We start from the raw sequence: 21,824 nt of genomic DNA on the forward strand, positions 1-21,824 counted from the left end.
CGCAAAAAATTACTAACATTCGCCAGCTGTAAATAAAAATACTACAAAACGGTTCCAAGTAATCTATAAATTTTGTAAATTGTGAAAAAATGTGAGTAAGTGCACGTTTGTTACAATTTCACGTTAATAATTTTTTATTCTGACGTGTACGTACTAGGTATATGGTATCGAATTATTGGTATTTTTTTATTTTCATGGTGAAAGAATAATGAGTAATCGCAATAGTCAATAAGTTGATAGTAGTAAATATATAATTAGTAGGGGTTAACGAAACGAGTGTGTAGACAAATATATCAATTTTAGTGAAAACACATCAATTTTTAAATCAAATATCGGAAAATATGTGACAGTAAGTTTGATGTACGAATTTAAAAAAACAAATGTCTTAAATACTTGAAAATTAGAGAAACACTTTAACTCCGTGTGAAAAAACAAACTAATCCCCATTAAACAAATAATAGGAACTTTTAGATTTTGCGAAAATAAATAAACATTATATCGAAGTAAAACAATTTTTCTTTATAGACTTCCAAAAATACACAGCTCATTTATAAAAATCAACCCAAAAGCGAAGTGTTTCAATCCAAACCGCACTAATGAATCCAAGAAAACTCACGAAAACGGCCTTAATGACGATCTTTCATGTACAACATTTCATAATTCAGCACGTACGTTAAAGCACGGATTTTTCGTAACACTGCACGCCGATGAAATCATAGAAGAAAAAACTTGGCAAAGTCCATTCGGTTAAGAAATTCATAAAAAAAATTAAGGAATTAGAAGCAATGACAATGCACGAGTTGCAAACGGCGTCTATTTATAATGCGGTAAAATCTCACAAATTTTTGCGCCCACGTTTCACTAGCAAGTACGTATATTTAGATGCTCCCATAAACTTGCTACTTTCATAATTTTATATGCAATTCTATGTTAATGGGGTACTTTATATCAAAATTTACGCATCCTCGCAGCGGGTGAAAGCCAAACATGCTGCCATTGTCACGTCATAACTTTTTCGAATGGTTTGAAATACGTAAGGTCACTTTTGGGGATCGAGCTCGGGGGCTGCTGAGACGTTCTTTCTCGCGGGGTTAACATTCGTGCTAAGAATGCTCGGTGTGTTTATGCCGGTGGTCGATTTGTTGATGCAAGGTGATTGCCTGAGTGTTTTGTTTGTGGGAAGTAAGAAGATGATGGAGTGCAAGTGTCTAGTATTTAAAAATAAGTGCATGGCATCTGTGTCCCAAGTTCTATTTTAGCGATTTGAAAATTGCGGCGAGAGAGAGTCAAATCAGCGAAAATGCAAAATGTGAGCGCTTAGGGGAGGCCAGAAGGCCCGGGTTGGCATTTTGCCCATGGACAGCGTCCCCGACAGGTAGCTACCGAGCTTATAAAAGCTCCAACAAACTGAGTCCGGCGCCCGTTCGTTTAGCAGCTTAGTATATACGTGTTGCCGCTTATCCATGGGGGCCTAACAACTTCGTGTAGTTTTAATTTGTTATTTTAATTGTTAAACCACATCAAGTGATACCACTGGGACCACAATTGTGATAGCGGTAAGTCGAAGTGCAGTGGCAGTGCGTGAGACCTGAACCATCCGCCCGAGTGCGTCCTGCGGGTTACGTAACGGGACTCCGGAGCGTCTTTCTGCGTCCTCCGAAATTTTTGCCAAACGGTCCTTGCCAAAATAATTAGGGAAGACCAATCTGTGCTAAAATCGTCCGCTGGCGTGTTGGCACTCCGCCCAGACCCGGGCTGTACACCGTTCTAAAATAAAACATCAACTTTTGCACTAATGACGCATTTTAGATATTCCACTTTTTCGATAAACCACGTGCGAAGGCGAGCTATTCGAACTTGGCGCGTTCACGCGGGAACACTCGACCAATCACATGCTGTGAAAGAAACGACGCCTCGTCGGAGTGTCAAAAGGGGTATACACCTTTGCTTAATATTTTCGCATTTTCGCGTGTTTTCGACATCGGCTACAACGCTAATGAAGTGCGGTTTACGGTAAAACCCAACCTCTATGTGTGTGCTAATGTCGCATTTTAAATATTCTGTTTTTTAACCATGTGTTTGGCAAGTTCGCGCAGGAAGACTCTCGTCCAATCGGCAAGGCCCAAACTGAATTGTCAAAACGAAAAAGACACATAGAACGTAAATCTAAACGTAAACCATGGAATAGTAAACGCAACGCTGAATTTATCGTTGTTTAAAGAGAGCAAATTATTGAGTAATTCTTCCAAAATTGTCTGACATGAGACATGACAGTAAAATAATCATGCGTTTGAATAAGAATTTGTGGGTTTAAATACCATAAAACAAAGCTAGAAACGTAAATTTTACGTTTTTAGTCAGTGGTTTTGTTTTACGTTTTATGTGAACGGGCTGCCTAATGTCAAACACCTACTAATCTATTAAAGGCGGACACTTTCAACCTTACTTGTTTTTGTTATTATTAAAAAATTTTCTCACCATAACTTAGATAACTTAGTTGGCTTCAGCTTCTGTTGGTTGTTTGCGTTTGTTTCAAGGTTTCATATCCTTAGAATGGTGAAATCTCCCATTCATTTAAAACTAACAAAACTAAATGAGAAAATTTAAATCACTTCTGATTTATTGCATCTACAAAAAAGGTCCATTTCTGGTTATCCCCTCCAAGAGGTAAATTTTCCGTTCCTTTGCAACAATGATAATTGTGTGAAAGACTAATGATCTAATGAATGATAGATGAAGACAGAAAAGTTTCTAAATTAAGAGAGGGGTTGGCTACAATTTTACAAAAGAATAATAATAAAATAATATACAGTTTTTTTTTTCATCAGTGCTTCTATTTAGAGCAACCAAAATCACTAACAAGTTCGCACAATAAGTTCCATATATGTGTTCAAGCTATTCGCCTTTTTTACGCCACAAGCATTTGATATTAGTTAAGAATTAATAGTCACAAATTTATTATTCATATCATTAGAATACATAATGTGTGATAGTCGTGTCGCACTTGCCGTTACTTTGTCGCATGTAACTAAAAAGATCCTTTCTTTGTGGTGTTGTGAATTTTTTTTCTTGAAGGACGAGTTTCCGGCATGTGCTTAAGCTAAATACCAACTCGTTTTAATTGGTTAAACGAATTAAAGTATAAACAAAAATAAAATTAAACTATAACAATATACAAGAAAACAAGTAGCAACCAAACTTTAAACTATGAAAGTGCAACTACAGTTGTAAACTAATTGAAATAAATACTTGGTGTATCACAAGAAGCTGTAGCACCCGTATTTGATGTAAGATTTTTAATTTTTTGGCAGAATTGTACAAAAATATAATGCCGAATCCGAGCGTAGATCGCGATTCTGTTTATGTATTGGAGGGGTGTACCTAAATATAGAAATACCGGCAAGAGAAAAAATATCAGGAGCGAGTGAAGCCTGTGACTGCTTTAAATATACAGGTGTCTCCAGGAGTACAGCGAGCTTAGTTGCACACACATCATTATTATAACCAATTTGAATTTTTTAAACATCAATAATTTAAAGAAATATAAACAACAAAGTTGTACTTACATGCGTTCTAATATTTTATTCATAACCGAATTTCTAGTGGCATTTTTGTTTTCTTTAATTTACACTAGAACTGATACATAATATTTAAAGCGGTAGCACACACAAAGTTGTTGAGACTGTTGACATTTCGCCGGATTGGTAATAGATGGACCGTAAGAGGACGCCACTCTTAGCGCAGTTTTTTTTTAATATTTTTTTGTTTTATATTTACAAAATGAATTTTATTGTACTGTATGACATGATGTGCCTCGTTAGTACTGATTTATTCTTTAACTTTAAGTTCGAATAGTTGCTTTACATTTTCGCGCGCTGACACAGAAGCTCGACCAATCGCTGCACTTCACACCTCCGGAACATTCGACGGTCTGCCGGTTGTCAAGAGAGAAATGTCAGGGCGTAATGACGTTACTTGATATTGTCACATTTTGCGCAATTCTCAGCCTTGAGCATTCTCTGATAAAGTAAGGTTAATGACGCCATGACGCACTTCGCCGAGATATTTCACATCCATTTTTTCAACACGTGCTAAGGTTCATGTTCAAATTTAGCGCGTTGGCCTGTCGACCAATCAGCGGACTCCACATGCTGCGAAACACCACAGCTTGTCAAAAGAGAAAAATCAGGGTATAAACCGTTGGCTCGATTTATTTGCATTTTTGCGTACTTTTCCGCTTGAGTGTTCTCTAATAAAAGAGGTTAACGGGAAAATCGGCTATTAGCGTTCACCAAAGTGACGTATTCCACAGTCCGGTTGTGCAACACGTGCTAAGATAGAAAGTTTAAATTTGGCGCGTTGGCGCGGAAAGGCCGTCGACCAATCAGCGGAGTCCACATGCTGCGAAACAAACGCCCGTTTGGTGGCTTGTCAAAAGGGAAAAGTCAGGGTATAATGACGTTCGCTTGAATTTTTAGTCATTTATACGCGTTTTCCACGCGATTTTCGCCAGTTGCGAGCCGATAAAGTTCCTCGACGAAGTTAGGTTAATGACAAAAGCGCCTGTCACGCTGCGCAGATCGCGAACGTGGCTCGACTCCCGGTAATGAGGCTGTAATACGGACTTGACAATCGTGAGCTCTTGCAGACCCGTCGCTTCAGAGAAAATGTTGGTGATTTGTGAAAAATTGTTCGTGAGACGGTGAATAGTGTCGTGAACGCGCCCTCGAGCAACCCCCGAACTGTGAAAACCGCGACCATTTTAGGTTATAAAATACGTAAATACTTGATAGTTAATGCACGTTTCCTGTGTGGTGAGTACCAAGTTTTGTAAATGGGGTACGTCACTACCGTTACACTTTTCTGGTTAAATCATAAATTCGCGAAGGTTATTGACTTGCATTTTCGGGGCCTCGCCACATGTAACCTCACATTTCGATAATTATCGCCCCAGCAAAAACTCACGCTTGATTTTCTTACAGAAGTGACTGACAAACACCATGGAGGACGGACACGCCAAAACGGTGGATGAAGTATTAAATTATTTTAGTACCGACCCAGAACGGGGGCTCACGCCTGATCAAGTCAAAAGGAATCAGGAGAAATATGGACCTAACGGTAAGCGCCAAACCTATTCGTCATGATGTACCACAACGCAACACGATTATTTAATCTTGATAACGCCCGTACTTTAGATTACTTGCTGATTTACTTTGCCGTGCAATGATTCAGCTCCCACAACCACATGTTACTTTTCTTTAATTTGCCGCTTAAAATTAGCCTCATTTCAAAACCCCAGTGGGCCTAAAAATAAACTTCACCAATATTCAAAATAGACTGAATCGAAATAAAATGTGTTGTAATCAGTTTCTCCCGTTATGCAACGAAAATATTGCTGCAAAAATTTTATCTTAATATGATGAATGGATTATTATAACGTGACCGGAACAACGCACATCTCATATTTTTGCGCTTCCGCCATAAATCCGTCATAATGTTATTGTTATTTCTTTATAGCCATATGTAAATAATCCGGCTTAAATAAAACGCCAATAATTTTCTTTTAGTTATGATATAAATAGACAGGGTGTGCTCCAAAATAATTATCGCGTTTAACATGAATTATTGCCCTTACAAATAGATCAAAGTTAAAATGCGCCGGTTAATGCAGTCACAAATAGGATTTGTTAATTTTATTAACTCTTTAGGCGATAAGCGTACGCAACACACTCGAACGCCGTTATCCATGTGTCAAGTTTGACTTTGAAATTGTACTATTTGAGTTATGGACGTGTGTCACTTATAAATATGATTAGAGGTTAGAATAGTGGGAGATCTTATTTTGTCACCTGATTTGTCAGTCCACAATGAAATGACATTTTCGGAGTTCTAGAACTTTACTATGTGAGCAAATTAAATACTTTGTTTAATTGAAAATAAAACCTGATTAATTAATAATGAAAATAAAGTTAATACATTTTATAAATAGTCAATATTTTTTGTCACTGAAACTGAACGCAAAATTAATAAATAATTTCCAAGGAAAGGAATGGAACGAGAATTTTTTTCCCTGGAGAATATCAGTACAAGATAATTGTGTTCTCCAATATTAGACGCCCTATATTCGTTGCTATAGTGACGATCTGAAGTGTGCTTTTATGGAACTATATTTTATGTAATTTTCTGGTTATTATTCATTTATGGTTTCGTCAAAAACTGGTAAAACAATCAGTAATGAAATAATTACTAAATGCTAAATAGTCCGTGTTGCACCGTTGAACATTTGTAAAAAAATAATTTCGTGTTTTATTTTCTTTAAATTGGGTCGGTAGTTAAAAGCGGCTAAATTAAACTCTACTACTGTGGAGTTTGGGTAGGTGACAACAATTCAATTATGACGTGGACAGACATTTGTAAATTTTGACCTACAGGCTAGGGAGAAAATAACGTTTGAATAAAAAAATACGCCATAGCAGCGTATGTAAGCTTTCTATTTAATGGTGTTTTGTCCTTTTTTTTTGTAAAAAATGTTTGCTCGTTATTTATCACAACTTTGTGTATCAAACATTGTAGGCAATTAATAAACATTTATCGTGGATTCATATTTATCTTTTAAATTTTTTCACATATTTTTTTGGAATAAATCCATTTTGAACTAATTCTTGTACACGGAAAAATGTACTGTAATTTAAAATATAATTAATAATTTAAAAAAGGTCACGCAACATTAAACTAAGAAAGTAATTAATACTCTTAGTTAGCTGTAGAAGAAAACAGTAATTAAGTATTTCAATGAACATAGAAAAAATACAGTAGATACGAAGTGTAAAAATGAATAAAAAACCTGTAAATAATATTACTAATAGAGGAATAAAAATTTCAATGCATAATTACACGATTCCGTCTGTCGGTTCGCTCCGAAAAATAATTGGTAACAAATTCACAAGGACATTTACGTTTTCGTCAGTCACCGATCACTCAACATTTTAACAGACCGACAACGGATTAGTGTAATCGTACCTTAATGCACGTTGCTGATGTACATTTATAAACTAATTAGTGGACTACTGGAAATTTGAAGTAGTGTGTTGTAAAAATGAAAATGATCGTAAATAATGTGAAAGTATGTAGGACAGCAAACGTCGATTATAGTCGTAAAATATAACAGTGCTACCACAAATGGTGTTATTTAATTTTATTATTAACTCTTTAGTCGATACGTGTACGCAACAAACTCGAACTCTATTATTTACGTGTAATAAGGTTTGACTTTGAAAGCGTATTATTTGAATTTATGAACGTGTGTGTCACTGCACTGGCGAAGCTTCGAAGAAAACCTCACTACGATGTATTTTCATAGAAAAAGTCAATATTGCAAAACGAGAGTTAGATCCCGAACAAAGAGATGGAATTTTTCTTACTCGAGATTCCGCGGTACAGACTAGTCTAGTAACAGAATCCACACACGAAATTTTTGTTTGATAAGATGTTTGCATAGGCACTGCATTTACTTCAAAAAGAACAATGATGTTTATTCTGATAAGTATAAAGTAAATTCAAACAAGAAAAAAAAATCAACATTTAAATAAACACCCACGGAATCCTGACACGTGTTTCAATAAAAAACCACCGATGATTTTGATTTGTATATTGTTTGTCTGGCAGATCTTCCATTGTTTATTACCCCAAGAATTCCAAGTACACAAAAGTTGTAAACTTTAAAAGTTCAAGCAGTAGTGATATCTAAAAAAAAACGTTTTACGCAACGATCGGAGGTCGCCTTTGAAAAAAAAATTAGTTTCGGAAAAAATCCTTCAAGATGAATCAGATTTTAAAATTGACGCATCCGCATCCAATACCTTGAATTCAGCTTCGTTTCTTGGAAGTTTCCGAGCCGCGAACAAAGCACACTCTCGAAGTTGGCCATTGTTGAGAGTTTTCCCATTCAAACTTTTATTATTCATTAGTTTCGCCATCTTATACTCCCCATTAAATTCGCTATTTGATTTGTTCAAGGTAGTGACGTGTTAATACAGAGCCGGACTAGCATTACGCTCAGAATTAATCTCCTGACGTCAGCGTTTACATTGTAAACGAAAGAAGCGCACACATGTGTCCGTTTTTATGATCGGCTTTTACTGTTTTATTCCCTCCTTTAAATACACACCTGAATACTTTTATACCGAACAGTTTCGCCCAAGGCCCAGCCAACTTAAACAACCATTGTAAAACTGCATGCAACAATAACAACACAAAGGATTACTTGTTAGTCCTTGTCCTCGAAAATCACCCCGTGGCGTGTATTATCTATAATTCCAACAGTTTTACAGACCACTGTTAAAACGGACTTGATCCTTCGGGGAAAAAACTGCTGTGAATAATTCAGCAGAAATATTTATGTGTTTACCCGCCGGTTTAAATTTAAATTAACAAAAAAATCCAATTTCGCGGAAGGTCGCTGGAAACTTTCAACGGTTATTAGTTTTTGATTATGCTTATCCCGCGGTATAGATAAGTGCTCGGTGTATCGGAAAATGTTGATTGTAAAAACGGGATTTAGAAAAACGTGATTGGTCTATTAAAATCAAATCAGGAGGCTTAAATGTCGTAAAAAAGTTTATTACGTGTTTAATAGCAAATCCCGGCTTGTTGTGTGGCGACGAAAAATTAAAATTTGACGCTCGAATTGTAATTAATATTCAATGCGTGTTATGTTTGCATCACGTTCGTTTCTAAAATCTTTTGTTTGATTTTTGTCACAGTATCGATGATTAAATTACGACTACGAAAAGATACAGGAACATGCGTTCGTTGTTGTGATAATGATAATTGTGTACCACTTTCGCAGTGACATTGATTTTTTATGACGTCGATGAAACGTCAGAGATGTGACGTTACTTGCCAGCCTTGGGATGTTTTTGTGTTCAAGTAAATTGTTTCTGTAGTGGGTTTACAGAAATTAATCAGAACGGTTTTTTTTAAGTAAAATAAATGGGGAACACGAGGCGTAAAGTAAATATTGTTGCATAATGGTACATCATCATGTGACCAATCTTACCATATTACAGCTTACTAATGATGTCTCTTTTTTGTTACAGAACTTCCAGCGGAAGAAGGTACGTGTGAATACATAGTGTGCAACAGGTGTAATTTTTGTCGATATCAATATTGACTTTTATGTTATTCTACACGGCATTAGTATATTGTGTCGGAATGTGGAAATAATTGAATGGTTTTATCAGCACATGTTAATATTTCTAACGGGTATCTTTAATCTCATTAATTTCCTGGTAATATTTATTTACTGTGACGAGCACATTAACAATGTACGCTGGGAATACTTTTTTTTTGGGTCGTGTTCAATCTAGAAAATTATTAGTTGGAGTCATTAAAGTTTCAGAGACTTGGTGAATTGTAATAGTAGAGAATGCCACAACTAGCATTTCATTATTGCGGGTAAGCGGGAAATACACGTCATGGGTTGGGTTAATTTTTTATAGGTGACGTGTAATTTGTTGTGAATATTGACGGCTAATAAAGTGCTCGTTTATATGATGAACGTGGACAAAATTGACAAAAACAACGGGAATTGTTTTTAATTTTCTTGAATGTCAAGTTTTGCTAAAATTATTTCAGTATTTTTTGTATTGTATATTTAAACTAGAATTAATATTGACATTCAATTTAAAGTTATACTAAAACTACTTTTGTTGGCGTAACTACATTCCACTAAATATAAATGTCAGATTTACGTCAGCGATAGTGAGGTTATAAAAACGTCACAGATTTGTCGCTTCGCAAACTGATTGACAGAGTGTGACGATTTTAGCACTCCATTGATTCTGACGTGAGTTTGACATTTACACTTATGAGAATATTGTTGCGACGGAGACATTTACTAGAGCACTTTTCAAATGTCACCACATGTAAAAAATGTGTCTAAAAAATTGTTTATTTGCTCATGGTTCATATTAAAAAAAATTCCAAGTTTATAGACTCAGTTGCTTTGGCGATTCTAATGCTTATTCAAAATCAATATTGACATTTTTCTCGTTAAAACAATTTGAAAACTACGTTTCTGTACAATCAATTTTTTTTGCTTCAGTTTGATAGACAATTTAATTTTTCTGGTACCTTACTGCAATTAAATAAAAAAAGTCTAATAATAATTCCAGAAAGATCTGTTAGATCTGTCATCTTCTTGCATGTTTACTATAATTCTGATACTAGCATACTGTGATGTCTATTAGAGTCGCTAAACGTCTATGTCGAAATTAATTAATTTTGTATTAAAACTGACCAAATGTATTTTGCTTGTACGAAAACCACAAAACATTAGTAATTTCAATGTAATTTGGAATTTATTACTCTATAGCGGCAAATGACGCTAACGTTAGTAATTATTTATTTCATCTGACATGTGATTATTATAGGAATTGACGTGGTCTGATCATGTTTGCTGCTTTTGAATATATTTTTGTTGTACTATACACATTTTTTTTTCAAAATCGACAAAATTAATTTAAAGTCCGCTTTCGTTTCAATTTATCCACTGACTTGTACTTCATAGAAAATAGTAATTGTCTTTTTTTAATACTTGAAACAAAAAAAAACCGTTTCCTGGTGGATATTGCAGAGTTTGAGTTATCAACGACGATGTATATTTTATTACCTTTAGGTCAAAGAAAAAAAAAATAACAGAAAAACAATTAAGATAAACTCTTAACGTACTGGTATTAAAAGGAATCTTTTAGAACTGTTCCATAAAAAAGTAGGAAAAATGAAACGAAATAATGGACTTTTTTTTTAATGTTTTTAAATATACTTGAATGCTTTCTCTTAAAATATCTCAAACCACTAGGTTGCACAAACGTGAAATATTCCACTCTATATAGTTTTTAGAGCATTAACTACCTCGTGAGTAAAGAGAGTTGGCGTAAATATTTCATTAAAATCTCTATAAGCCTTGATGTATCCTGGAATTCATAAATTGAGATAGGTTTATGACTTATATAAAGTTAATTAAACTTTTATAAGCTTTTAACCTTAAATAGAACTGTTAATTACTTTCAGAATAGAATTATAGTGTTTGCAAAAACTTGATGCTATTAAAACCTTCATAGATTTTCAAAAAAAAAAAAAAAGTTACCATTCAATAACACAAAAATTTATTTCCACTCTCCTTCACGGTCGTATTGCGTTTATGTGTCCGTAATCTTTCACAATATATACATAGCTACTGCCGCACACACTTGAGAGCTAACAATCAAGCGGCCTCTTCGCAAACATCCCTCGTTCGATTAACATCTCGATGTTAATATGAGTTTCCCCTAAAATTCGAAAACTCGTCGACTGATTGCAGCGCATTGTCTCCAGTATGTCAACGAGATATTTATAGTCGATCGAATGAAAGCGTTCTCTCGTGAAATCGTTGTCAAAACTACAGCCCCCAACCTCCTATCTGTTCGATTGTTCTGCATGTATGTCGCTTAAAACTTCATACAAGTGTCAATCAGTAAGTCGGTAAAAACCCTTCTCGTCGATTTTCGCAATTCGTTTCACATAGAAAAGCCCTCGACCGGTTTTATTATTTTTTTAAGAGCTCTTCATTCCTCCGCGGAGCTGAATTATAGATTCGGCCCCTAGGAGTTCCGGACGCAGCCTGCGCGTGACCACAGCTCGTGTAGATTTGGACTTATTTTAAGAAAATACCGATAAGATCGTTAATTTTTCGCGATGTAAACGATTTTCACGTGAAAACGCAACTATAAAGCTGTCTAGCGGGAATGCGAAGAGGCGAGTGGTAATTTTAAAACTAGGAACTTTATTTATTAATTGGCCACGTTGGAGCTAAATAAACAAAAACACAACTATGCCGTAAAGTTTACAATATAAATTTTTTTGCGAGGCTGTAAATCTTCACGCTGACCTTTTTTTGTGTACCATGTGGTCAGTTTCATCTCACTGTTTGAGAGTGCAGAGCTTACGTAAAAGCATTTTTTTTTTTTGCAGGAAAGTCCATATGGCAATTAGTTTTAGAACAGTTCGATGATTTACTAGTCAAGATTTTATTGTTGGCCGCCATCATTTCATTCGTAAGTATGACGTAGAAGAGATCGCTTTATTGACGAACGATCGACATCCAAGCGTTGCGACGTCATGGGGTTTGGACCTTTTGTATCTGCACAAGAGAACCGGTCCGCTTTTTACTTTGTAGTTAGTTGCAAAGGTCATTAGTGAAATTCAAAAATAATAACGGACCACATATGCGCCCCTGAAATAATTCATACGCAAATTTAATAAACTAAAAAACGACTGACATGTCGCAACCGTTTCAATTGTGCAGAAACAAACAATTCTTGCAAATACTTGCGAGCTCGACTTGTTAGCTTTGTAATAATATACTCGAGCGGGTCATCTGGAGCTATTACAGCTCCCAAATCACTTAACTAATGGTTTTATGAATGAATGCGGTCGAGTATTTGCACAGATGTAAATTGGGTCATCCCGGGGAAAAGATTACATAACTGCAACGCATACTTTGTGGACGAGTAATACACTTGAATATTTTTTCCAGGTTCTCGCCTTGTTTGAAGAGCACGATGGAGCATTCAGCGCATTCGTAGAACCTTTCGTCATTCTTCTCATTCTTATTGCTAATGCTGTCGTCGGTGTATGGCAGGTGAGTTAAGTCGGATCAAAACAAAGTTAAAAATAAACTGTCCGGGTTCGGATGGATCAAATTTATGTAGATTCGTCGCCGAAGCTAATTTCTAATTCTTCCCGGCGGTATAATCGAGTTCGGGTCGGCGAGAGATTAGGGAAATCCCAGGAAAAGCACCCTATTAGTGTAAAATTGGAAATGTAGAGTTCACTCTGGCGTGGGATTTAATACGAATGAAATTTTAGTCAGACGTGCGGCAGGTGCTGTTTGACATTTTGAAATATTAGGTTATTTTTAAATTTGATAAACTGGTTGGCATGGGCTGTCGCGAGCAGGGTTGTGGTATTTTAGTAAATCGAGTATCTTTATCGCCGTTTTGTTTGAACCCGAGTTAGAGTTTGCATATTTCGTGTTGATTACACGTCAAGTGGAAACTTTTGAACTTTCACATTAAAGAAAATTGTTTCTTAGCGGTTAAGCAGCGCGTAACAGGAAGGTTTTGAGCAAGGAATGTGAAATTTTGCTTTGATTAAAGTAATTATAAAAGAAGAGTATTCGTTGTCTCAAAAAAGGAGCGAAAGAGCGATATGATTTTTCGATCGTCTTATGAAGCGTTAAATTCCATTTTTAATTGTCTCTTTAATAATTCAGGGTACATATTTTTGTCGTCCCGGTAATATTCTAATTAAACTCGTCTATATTGTATGAAAGAATGGCATACATTTGTATAAAAATAACAAATTATGTAAAAAATGATGTCCTTTCTCGGTAGTATTGGACGGACAATGAAAATAATTGACTTGACACAATTTATTGAAGAAGAACAAAAAAGATAATAACTTCTTCACTGACAAATTATTATCACGATTGAATTAATGTATGTTATTTAGTTAGTCCAAGCCTTCAAAGTAGATTATTTAAGTTTGTTAACGGCCGAATGTTAACATTTCAATGGGTTTAAGACACATTGGCATTTGCTGCTAAATTAAGAATTTTATTTTTTTCATTCCGTACCTTTGGCTTCCATTTTCACCACAAACTTAGATATTATTGACCGGTCTCTTCCGTTTTTCCCCTTATAGACGTGAAGCTTAACCCCTGATCATAATACACCTCGATTTGACCCTTTTTTTGCGGTCAGTTAAATTATTTGCCTTGCCTATTTTATGTAGTATATTCAGAAATTTTAAATTTAAGAGCGTCAACAACTTGTATCGCGACTAATTAGTTGTACGTGAAATTTTAATGTACGTTTTAAATTCTAATTGATTGATTTTTCGTTAACAGTTTATTTCAAAACTAACGTCGTAAGTTTGTCTCACATGAATAGTGTCAAAATTTAATAACATTATTAATGAAGGTGTAGTAATTTTCCTTTCTTATAAAGAAATGTAGTAATAAAAAATATTCCATTTTGGTAATTTTTATTCTTCCTTGTATGTAACATTCTAATTTGTCATAATTATCAATTTGTGTCACGTTTATGGAATTTTAGGTTCTAAATTATAATTAGAGGTGTCTTTTTGAAGTTCGCGACGTGTTTCTCCCTCGACGTAATTCAGGTTTTGTTCGACAGTTCGAATCCGAGGCCGTAAGTGGCTGAAACGAAATGAAACTTGTGTTAACAAAGCCGCCCCACATGAAAGCCACAGAGCTGCTTTTAGTGGCAATCCGAAGTCAGTTCATTTAGAAGCTGAAAATAACTCCGTGGAAAAGTACAGAATCCGAGACGAAGGATTTTCTTACCTTTAAACAAACCGTTCCACATGAAGCATTGTTAAATCTAACGTAACGTTGATAAAGCTTAATGCGATAAGAACCCGGACATAGATTACGCAATTATCGCCGTCGCTAACGACTAACGAGGCGTTTTGTTTCAGGAAAGAAATGCCGAATCCGCCATCGAAGCCCTCAAAGAATACGAGCCCGAGATGGGCAAAGTGGTACGAGGGGATAAATCCGGCGTCCAGAAAATCCGGGCGAAAGAAATCGTGCCAGGCGACATCGTTGAAGTCTCCGTGGGTGACAAAATCCCCGCCGACATCCGTCTAACGAAAATCTTCTCCACGACGTTGCGTATCGATCAGTCAATCTTGACCGGTGAATCCGTTTCCGTGATCAAACACACCGATCCCGTTCCAGACCCGCGAGCCGTCAACCAGGACAAAAAGAACATCCTCTTCTCAGGTACTAACGTCGCCGCCGGCAAGGCGCGCGGCGTCGTCATCGGTACCGGCCTGGCCACCGCCATCGGTAAAATCCGTACCGAGATGTCCGAAACCGAAGAAATCAAGACACCCCTGCAACAAAAACTCGACGAGTTCGGCGAACAACTGTCGAAGGTCATTTCCGTGATCTGCGTCGCTGTATGGGCCATCAACATCGGTCACTTCAACGATCCCGCCCACGGCGGTTCCTGGATCAAGGGTGCCGTTTATTACTTCAAAATCGCCGTCGCCTTGGCCGTAGCCGCCATCCCGGAGGGTCTCCCGGCCGTCATCACCACTTGTCTGGCTTTGGGTACCCGCCGTATGGCCAAGAAGAACGCCATCGTCAGGTCTCTTCCATCTGTAGAGACCCTAGGCTGCACCTCCGTCATCTGCTCAGACAAAACCGGCACTTTGACCACCAACCAGATGTCCGTCTCGCGTATGTTCGTCTTCGAAAAGATCGAAGGTAACGACAGCAGCTTCCACGAGTTCGAGATCACCGGCTCCACCTACGAACCCATCGGTGAGGTCTTCTCCAAAGGCCAGAAAGTCAAATGCGCCGAATACGACGGTCTGCACGAGTTGGGCGTGATCTGCATCATGTGCAATGACTCGGCTATCGATTTCAACGAGTTCAAACAGGCTTTCGAGAAGGTAGGCGAAGCCACTGAGACCGCCCTCATCGTGCTGGCCGAGAAGATGAATCCCTTCAACGTTACCAAATCCGGAGATCGTCGCCAAACCGCCATCTGCGTCCGCCAAGACATCGAAACCAAATGGAAGAAGGAGTTCACTCTCGAATTCTCCCGCGATCGCAAATCCATGTCTTCGTACTGCGTTCCTCTCAAACCCTCGCGATTGGGTAATGGTCCTAAGCTCTTCGTCAAAGGCGCTCCTGAGGGCGTTCTGGACAGGTGCACACACGCCCGCGTCGGCACCCAGAAAGTTCCTCTCACTAACGCTCTGAAGAACCGCATCTTGGATCTGACCAGGGTATACGGCACCGGTCGTGACACCCTCCGTTGTCTTGCCCTCGCCACCGGCGACAACCCACTCAAACCCGAAGAAATGGACTTGGGCGACTCCACCAAATTCTACACTTATGAAGTCAATCTCACTTTCGTCGGCGTCGTAGGCATGTTGGATCCTCCCCGCAAGGAAGTCTTGAACTCCATCGCCGAGTGCCGCGCTGCCGGTATCCGTGTCATCGTCATCACCGGCGACAACAAAGCCACCGCTGAGGCTATCTGCAGACGTATTGGCGTGTTCACCGAAGAAGAAGATACCACCGGCAAATCCTACTCCGGCCGCGAATTCGACGACTTGAGCCCATCTGATCAAAGAGCCGCCTGTGCCCGCTCCAGGCTCTTCTCCCGCGTAGAACCTTCCCACAAGTCCAAGATCGTTGAGTACTTGCAAAGCATGAACGAGATCTCCGCCATGACTGGTGACGGTGTGAATGACGCGCCAGCTTTGAAGAAGGCCGAAATTGGTATTGCCATGGGTTCCGGAACCGCCGTCGCCAAATCTGCCTCCGAGATGGTGCTCGCCGACGATAACTTCTCGTCTATCGTAGCTGCCGTTGAAGAAGGTCGCGCCATCTACAACAACATGAAGCAGTTCATCCGGTACCTGATTTCCTCGAATATTGGTGAAGTCGTGTCTATTTTCTTGACTGCCGCTCTTGGGCTTCCCGAGGCTTTGATCCCCGTACAACTGCTGTGGGTCAACTTGGTCACTGACGGTCTCCCGGCTACCGCTTTGGGTTTCAATCCTCCTGATCTCGACATCATGGCTAAGCCACCCAGGAAGGCCGATGAATCTCTTATTTCGGGATGGTTGTTCTTTAGGTACCTCGCTATTGGTGGATATGTAGGTGCTGCGACTGTTGGAGCTGCTGCATGGTGGTTCATGTATAGTCCAGAGGGGCCACAACTTACTTACTATCAATTGGTAAGTAATTCGGTTGGGAATGTCGGACAGAAGAGAGTAGTTAGTATGTGTCTAGTCCTCCCCAGAAAAAAAATCGGTGACGTCACCTAAAATTTTGCTAAGTAAAACAAAAAAACTACCAGTTGTACTTTTTTCCCTCTATCTACAATCAAATTTTTACCTAAACCTATATCAAATACGTGTGTGATGTTCCAGATAATAAAATAATAGTGGAATTTTTTGAAGTGGTTAATTTTCAAAGTCACGCTTGCTAAACCTCGGATCTTGAATGGTGACGTCAGGGTACCACTAATACTCGAATTGATTTCTTCATAGTGGACGATACTTTGTCAATCTTTAGGGCTTCCTATTTTTGAGCTACAAATATTATGTAGTTTGTTGGTATGACGTGGCTTAATTTCGGCTTCTTCGTAGACGCATCACTTGCAATGCATCAGCGGAGGACCCGAATTCAAGGGCGTCGACTGCAAAGTTTTCAACGATCCTCATCCCATGACCATGGCTCTCTCCGTACTTGTAACAATTGAAATGTTGAACGCAATGAACAGGTGGGTGTTTTTTGAGGGTTCGGATTTCGGGTACTGACGTGTTTTTACAGCTTGTCTGAGAACCAGTCCTTGATCGTTATGCCTCCATGGTCCAACTGGTGGTTGCTGGGCTCCATGGCTCTTTCTTTCACCCTTCACTTCGTTATCCTGTACATTGAAGTCTTATCCGTAAGTACAAGTTGTCGTTCGATGTCCGGTAGATTGACAATTTTTGTTTAGGCTGTGTTCCAAGTGACTCCTTTGAATGTAGACGAATGGATAACTGTAATGAAATTCTCAATTCCAGTAGTATTACTTGATGAAACGCTCAAATTTGTTGCAAGAAAGATCACAGACGGTGAGAGTCCAATTTACACTGTGCATTGGATTGTACTAATGTGGGCCGTTTTCTTTGGTTTACTGTGTGTAAGCCCTATCTAAATGTGACTGCCTCCTTCATCGAGGACAGTGTTAGTGCGTAAACGGGTACGACAATAGGACCAAATTGAAGTCTTGTTTCTTTTTTTTTCTTTCTCTCTCTTACATCAAGTGCCTTTAAATTGATAATTGTTTATCAAGGAAAGTAATAATAATAATAATAAAAGTGCAATTTTACGTTCTTTTTTTAATGATGATGGGTATGGGTTAGGTACTTTGGTTCCACTTTTCGTTTCTCGAAAACGACCTCGTTTACTCACTAACTTGGCTATGCTACATAACTGCTAGCGCCCTCTAGTACCCTAACATGAAGATGCAGGTGTTGTCTTCCACCGTAGTCGTTCAAGGCATGTTTATTCCTGTGATTCAAATGACGAACTGGTAACAGAAATGGCGGTACTGCATGCCTTGAACGCGATGACGTCAAAATTACTCGACAAGAACAGGCAAGTCGTGTTGATACATAAATCCTCAAGTGTTGTGATCCGTACAGACAAAAACCTTAATAAAAGTGCATGGTCAAACAAAACGCAACAAGACTGACAGTTTGAACAGCAACGAATGTTTAAGACCATACGATAATGGCGTGTGAACTAGTGAATTCGATCGAGAAGCATGTTTGTCGACCAGGAATAATTTCAAGTTTAGTCGCGACTCTTTGACTATTCGATCTAGAGTAGACTTTGATGAGATTGAACGTTTTTCAAATTCGGTGATATTTTTTAATAGTCGTTCGTCCATTTTACTTAGCGTAAGTTAGACAATTCGTGTACTTACTGCTGCGAATTTGGAATTATCACTGGTCCGTTCTCACCTCTTAATTTTCAAACTTGTTGTATTCAGTAAATCATAAAATTTTTCGTTCAGCCAGTTTGTAATGTATGTAAATAGAGATAATTTTGTGATTTACTAGTTTTAATTTATTGGTGCATTCTCAATGCACACCGTCAGATGTTTTGGCAAATAGTTTTCATATTTATTGTGGACGTTTTTATAGTTATTTTTGTGTGCGTATGAAAATTTTTAAACTCATTTTTCTTCTGGAAACTGTTTGTCTTACACTATCTGTAAACTGTTACAAAAATGTAAATATTTGTAATGGGCAGTGTTATAAATTAAAATAATAAAGTTATAAACGTTTTCCAGTGTGTTTGCTAATAACTGTTTTTTCTGCATTTTGTGTGTTTATTTCATTAATTTTTTTAATATACCTCACAGTTTGTGTTTTAATGATGACATTTTGGCCTTGATACCATTTGTACGTTGTTAGATAATAAACACTTGGCCTTCAGGGTTTTTAGAGTTTTTGCTCTAACACTAGCTTGTTGACTAATTCCTCTGTTTGTTGTATTTAATCAGTCAATAACAGATCAGAGATGCGCTCGTGTAAGTATTTCCATGTACCTACTGTTATTTCCTTCACACATGAACAACATATTTATGGTGGTTTTGATTTTTCCAGTATCCAAATTTGTGTTCCGCGAATAACGTCAGACTCATCATGATGACAGGATGAGCCAGTTTTGGAAGTGATTGTTTTCCCTAGGAGTTCTCGGATCCTTACTAATTCTTGGATTGCTATGTTTCCCTTTTAACTCTCAATAATGCCTTACACGTGCTTACGCAATGATTAATTCTGTTTCAGTTGGCGAAGCTGTAGTAGATAAGTGGTAAACTGACTCTTCAAACGACCGATCATCACGCTTTTTTTTATTATATTTATAGAATAATTTACTTTAGAAGACTTGCAGCTATTTATTTTTTCACCTAACTCGATTAATGATTATTTTGCTATTGTAGATTTGCATGCTGACTTGAAAGACACGAGGTACTTTAGTTTATAATTTCTGTAAGCTTTATTTGCATATGTTACTAAAATCATCTTGTGTTGTTTTTTTCGACAATCATCCACCTTTTGTCTTCCCGGAGACCTGTGATGGTGTTAGAGGCGCATTAGAAACTAATTAACGAAACAATGTACATAAAATAATATATTTAAGAGAATTTCAAGATTGTTATCTATTAATTTTTGTGAGCGAAGCTCGTTTTCTGAGCTTTGTTATCCTCGTGAACTATTAACAGACGAGATCAGCACCGACCGGGATCATTTAGACAATGAGAGGAGGATTTAGCCTTCTCGACTTCCCCTGAGTGTTGTCACTTTTAATTTGAAAAAATGAAAAACTTCGTTAGAGTTTAGTTCACGTTTCGCCACGTGTGTCTCATCTTTTTTCATTTGTGTGGTTCGGTTCGAGCTGGTCTCGACTGAGGGGGGGGGCTGCGCTGGTTCCGGCAGCCCCATTGTATAGTTCGACATTTTAATTCACATCAGTTTTGTAAACAGGATATTTGTGTAAATAAAGTGATGGCTTTCAGGCTATCTTAACATAAAACGACTTTTATTTCAAAGTGATACATTCAATATCAGGTTTCCTTAATGCTCAGATTACACTGAAATATTCATATCCTTATGTGATAAAGTCTTCAACTTTAAACGCAAAAAGTACAAGCATTTCGGTGTTTACTTTGTACTTTTTGTGGTTAATTGTGGCTAAAAAGTACGAAATTTTATGTGGTAACGTATTAACCCAATGTTGAGGTTAGTGACTCAGAATAGTTGAAAATAATGTCTAAATAAACATTAATTATTTTAATATTAGCTACTTTATACCATAAACAAGTGTGTCATAAAATTTGGACAATCATAACATTCGCCGCCTATTATAACGTTTGGCGAAGCCAAATTTAAATAATGCGATGTTTAAGTCTTGTTGTTTTGCATACGTAGCATACATATTCAAATACACAAAGAAAGTATTTAATATAAATAAAACAAAACCGTCCATGTTTATGATGTTTAAAATATGTTGTTTGGTGACGGACACAACTAAGCGCCGAAAAACCTCAGTGTTAGATAAAACTACGTTTCATACGAAAACAGAACAAAGAAGCTCTTTGGTTTTGATAAGAAGATAACTAAAAAGTTTAGCGGAAATGAATAAGACATAATCTCGGTTAACCTGCACTATTAGTGTTGTTTATTATTAGATGTTTATAAAACAAAGAACAATTGATACATCCCATCATCACGTATTTGGTTAGTCATAACATTAGCAGCGTTATAATCTAAGTTATTGAGATATTAGACCTTTTATGATTAGTACACAATGAACATAAAGATATCCGTCTGGACTTTATTACGCTTTCTTATAAAAAGCAAAGAGATAAACGAGTTGGTAACAGAAGTCATCCTTGATCAACGCCAATTTGGGAGTACCCTTAAAGCACAACTGTAATGTGCTAATGTGAGAATTCTGCATCGAGGCGATAACCTTTAGAACCCACTAAGTAATCCAAAAAAGGCGGAAAGGTTATTAATATATTCAAAAACGTTACTAGCATAAGTCCATAGATCGCCTTGACCGATTGCCCACAAGACAAGCAAAATTACGAGTAAGTCGATTCCCGTATTAATCGTTATTTATTCCCCTGTGAGAACGTTGAGTACTGAATTCATTATATGCTTGTTGTTTAGTGGGAAATGTTGACCAGCGTACGAAAAAACTCATTTCGTCTAAATTTCGCAACTATAACATTTAGCACATAATTATATTTTTTATTCAAGTTTACTCAGATGTAATATTTGCTTTTATATCTCGCTGTTGCCGTGGATAAAAAAAGGAGACCGGGGGAAAGTGATATACGTTGACAAAGGGGAAAAAATTAATTAAAAAGAAGTTTTAAGCTCTCATGTATTAATGTTTGCAGGAAAGGTCTATACTCTTATTTACTTTTAGACAGATTCAACAAGAGCTCCGGTACATACCAGAGCAGATTAATGTGTTTTTCCAGGGATTCGAGGTAACTTTTATGTACATTAATCCGTAAGGATTTACGCACATATTTTTGTCTTGTTATACGAACAACTTTCAGACAGAATAATCCAATAAATTATAAAATTGTTGCACAATTGTGACCACTATGACTTATTAGCTTACACATTTTTTTTATATTTTATGAAAATTTGTTTTG

General features: G+C 37.3%; 1 protein-coding gene across 5 annotated transcripts; it reads left to right on the forward strand.

The window, feature by feature from the left end:
* The first annotated feature begins 1,408 nt into the window (after positions 1 to 1,408).
* Serca (Sarco/endoplasmic reticulum Ca(2+)-ATPase) lies at positions 1,409 to 20,185 on the forward strand. 5 transcript variants are annotated; one of them, XM_064075212.1, is made up of 10 exons: positions 1,409 to 1,556; positions 4,983 to 5,118; positions 9,099 to 9,116; positions 12,013 to 12,095; positions 12,578 to 12,682; positions 14,545 to 16,827; positions 17,242 to 17,375; positions 17,426 to 17,543; positions 17,595 to 17,712; positions 19,255 to 19,431. In XM_064075212.1, the coding sequence occupies exons 2-10, from the start codon at positions 5,001 to 5,003 to the stop codon at positions 19,278 to 19,280; spliced, it is 3,003 nt and encodes a 1,000-aa protein (XP_063931282.1). In that variant the 5' UTR covers positions 1,409 to 1,556; positions 4,983 to 5,000; the 3' UTR covers positions 19,281 to 19,431. The 5 variants fall into 5 exon arrangements, with proteins under 5 accessions (XP_063931282.1, XP_063931260.1, XP_063931275.1 ...); XM_064075205.1 differs by lacking the exon at positions 19,255 to 19,431 and adding an exon at positions 19,438 to 20,185 and having other exon boundaries at positions 1,410 to 1,556; XM_064075190.1 differs by lacking the exon at positions 19,255 to 19,431 and having other exon boundaries at positions 17,595 to 17,969.
* The last annotated feature ends 1,639 nt before the right edge of the window (positions 20,186 to 21,824 follow it).

The sequence above is a fragment of the Zophobas morio genome, unplaced genomic scaffold, assembly GCF_036711695.1.
Source record: "Zophobas morio isolate AGI-343-1 ecotype UQ-CSIRO unplaced genomic scaffold, CSIRO_AGI_Zmor_V1 ptg000004l, whole genome shotgun sequence".
Classification (NCBI taxonomy): Eukaryota; Metazoa; Arthropoda; class Insecta; order Coleoptera; family Tenebrionidae; genus Zophobas; species Zophobas morio.

What these genes read in the sequence shown, in the direction of transcription:
- Serca (XM_064075190.1), top strand. Translation starts at nt 5,001, where the DNA reads ATGGAGGACGGACACGCCAAAACGGTGGATGAAGTATTAAATTATTTT. An exon ending in CTGTCGTCGGTGTATGGCAG is followed by an intron (nt 12,683 to 14,544) that starts GTGAGTTAAGTC and finishes GTTTTGTTTCAG; the next exon opens with GAAAGAAATGCCGAATCCGC. An exon ending in ATGTTGAACGCAATGAACAG is followed by an intron (nt 17,376 to 17,425) that starts GTGGGTGTTTTT and finishes GTGTTTTTACAG; the next exon opens with CTTGTCTGAGAACCAGTCCT.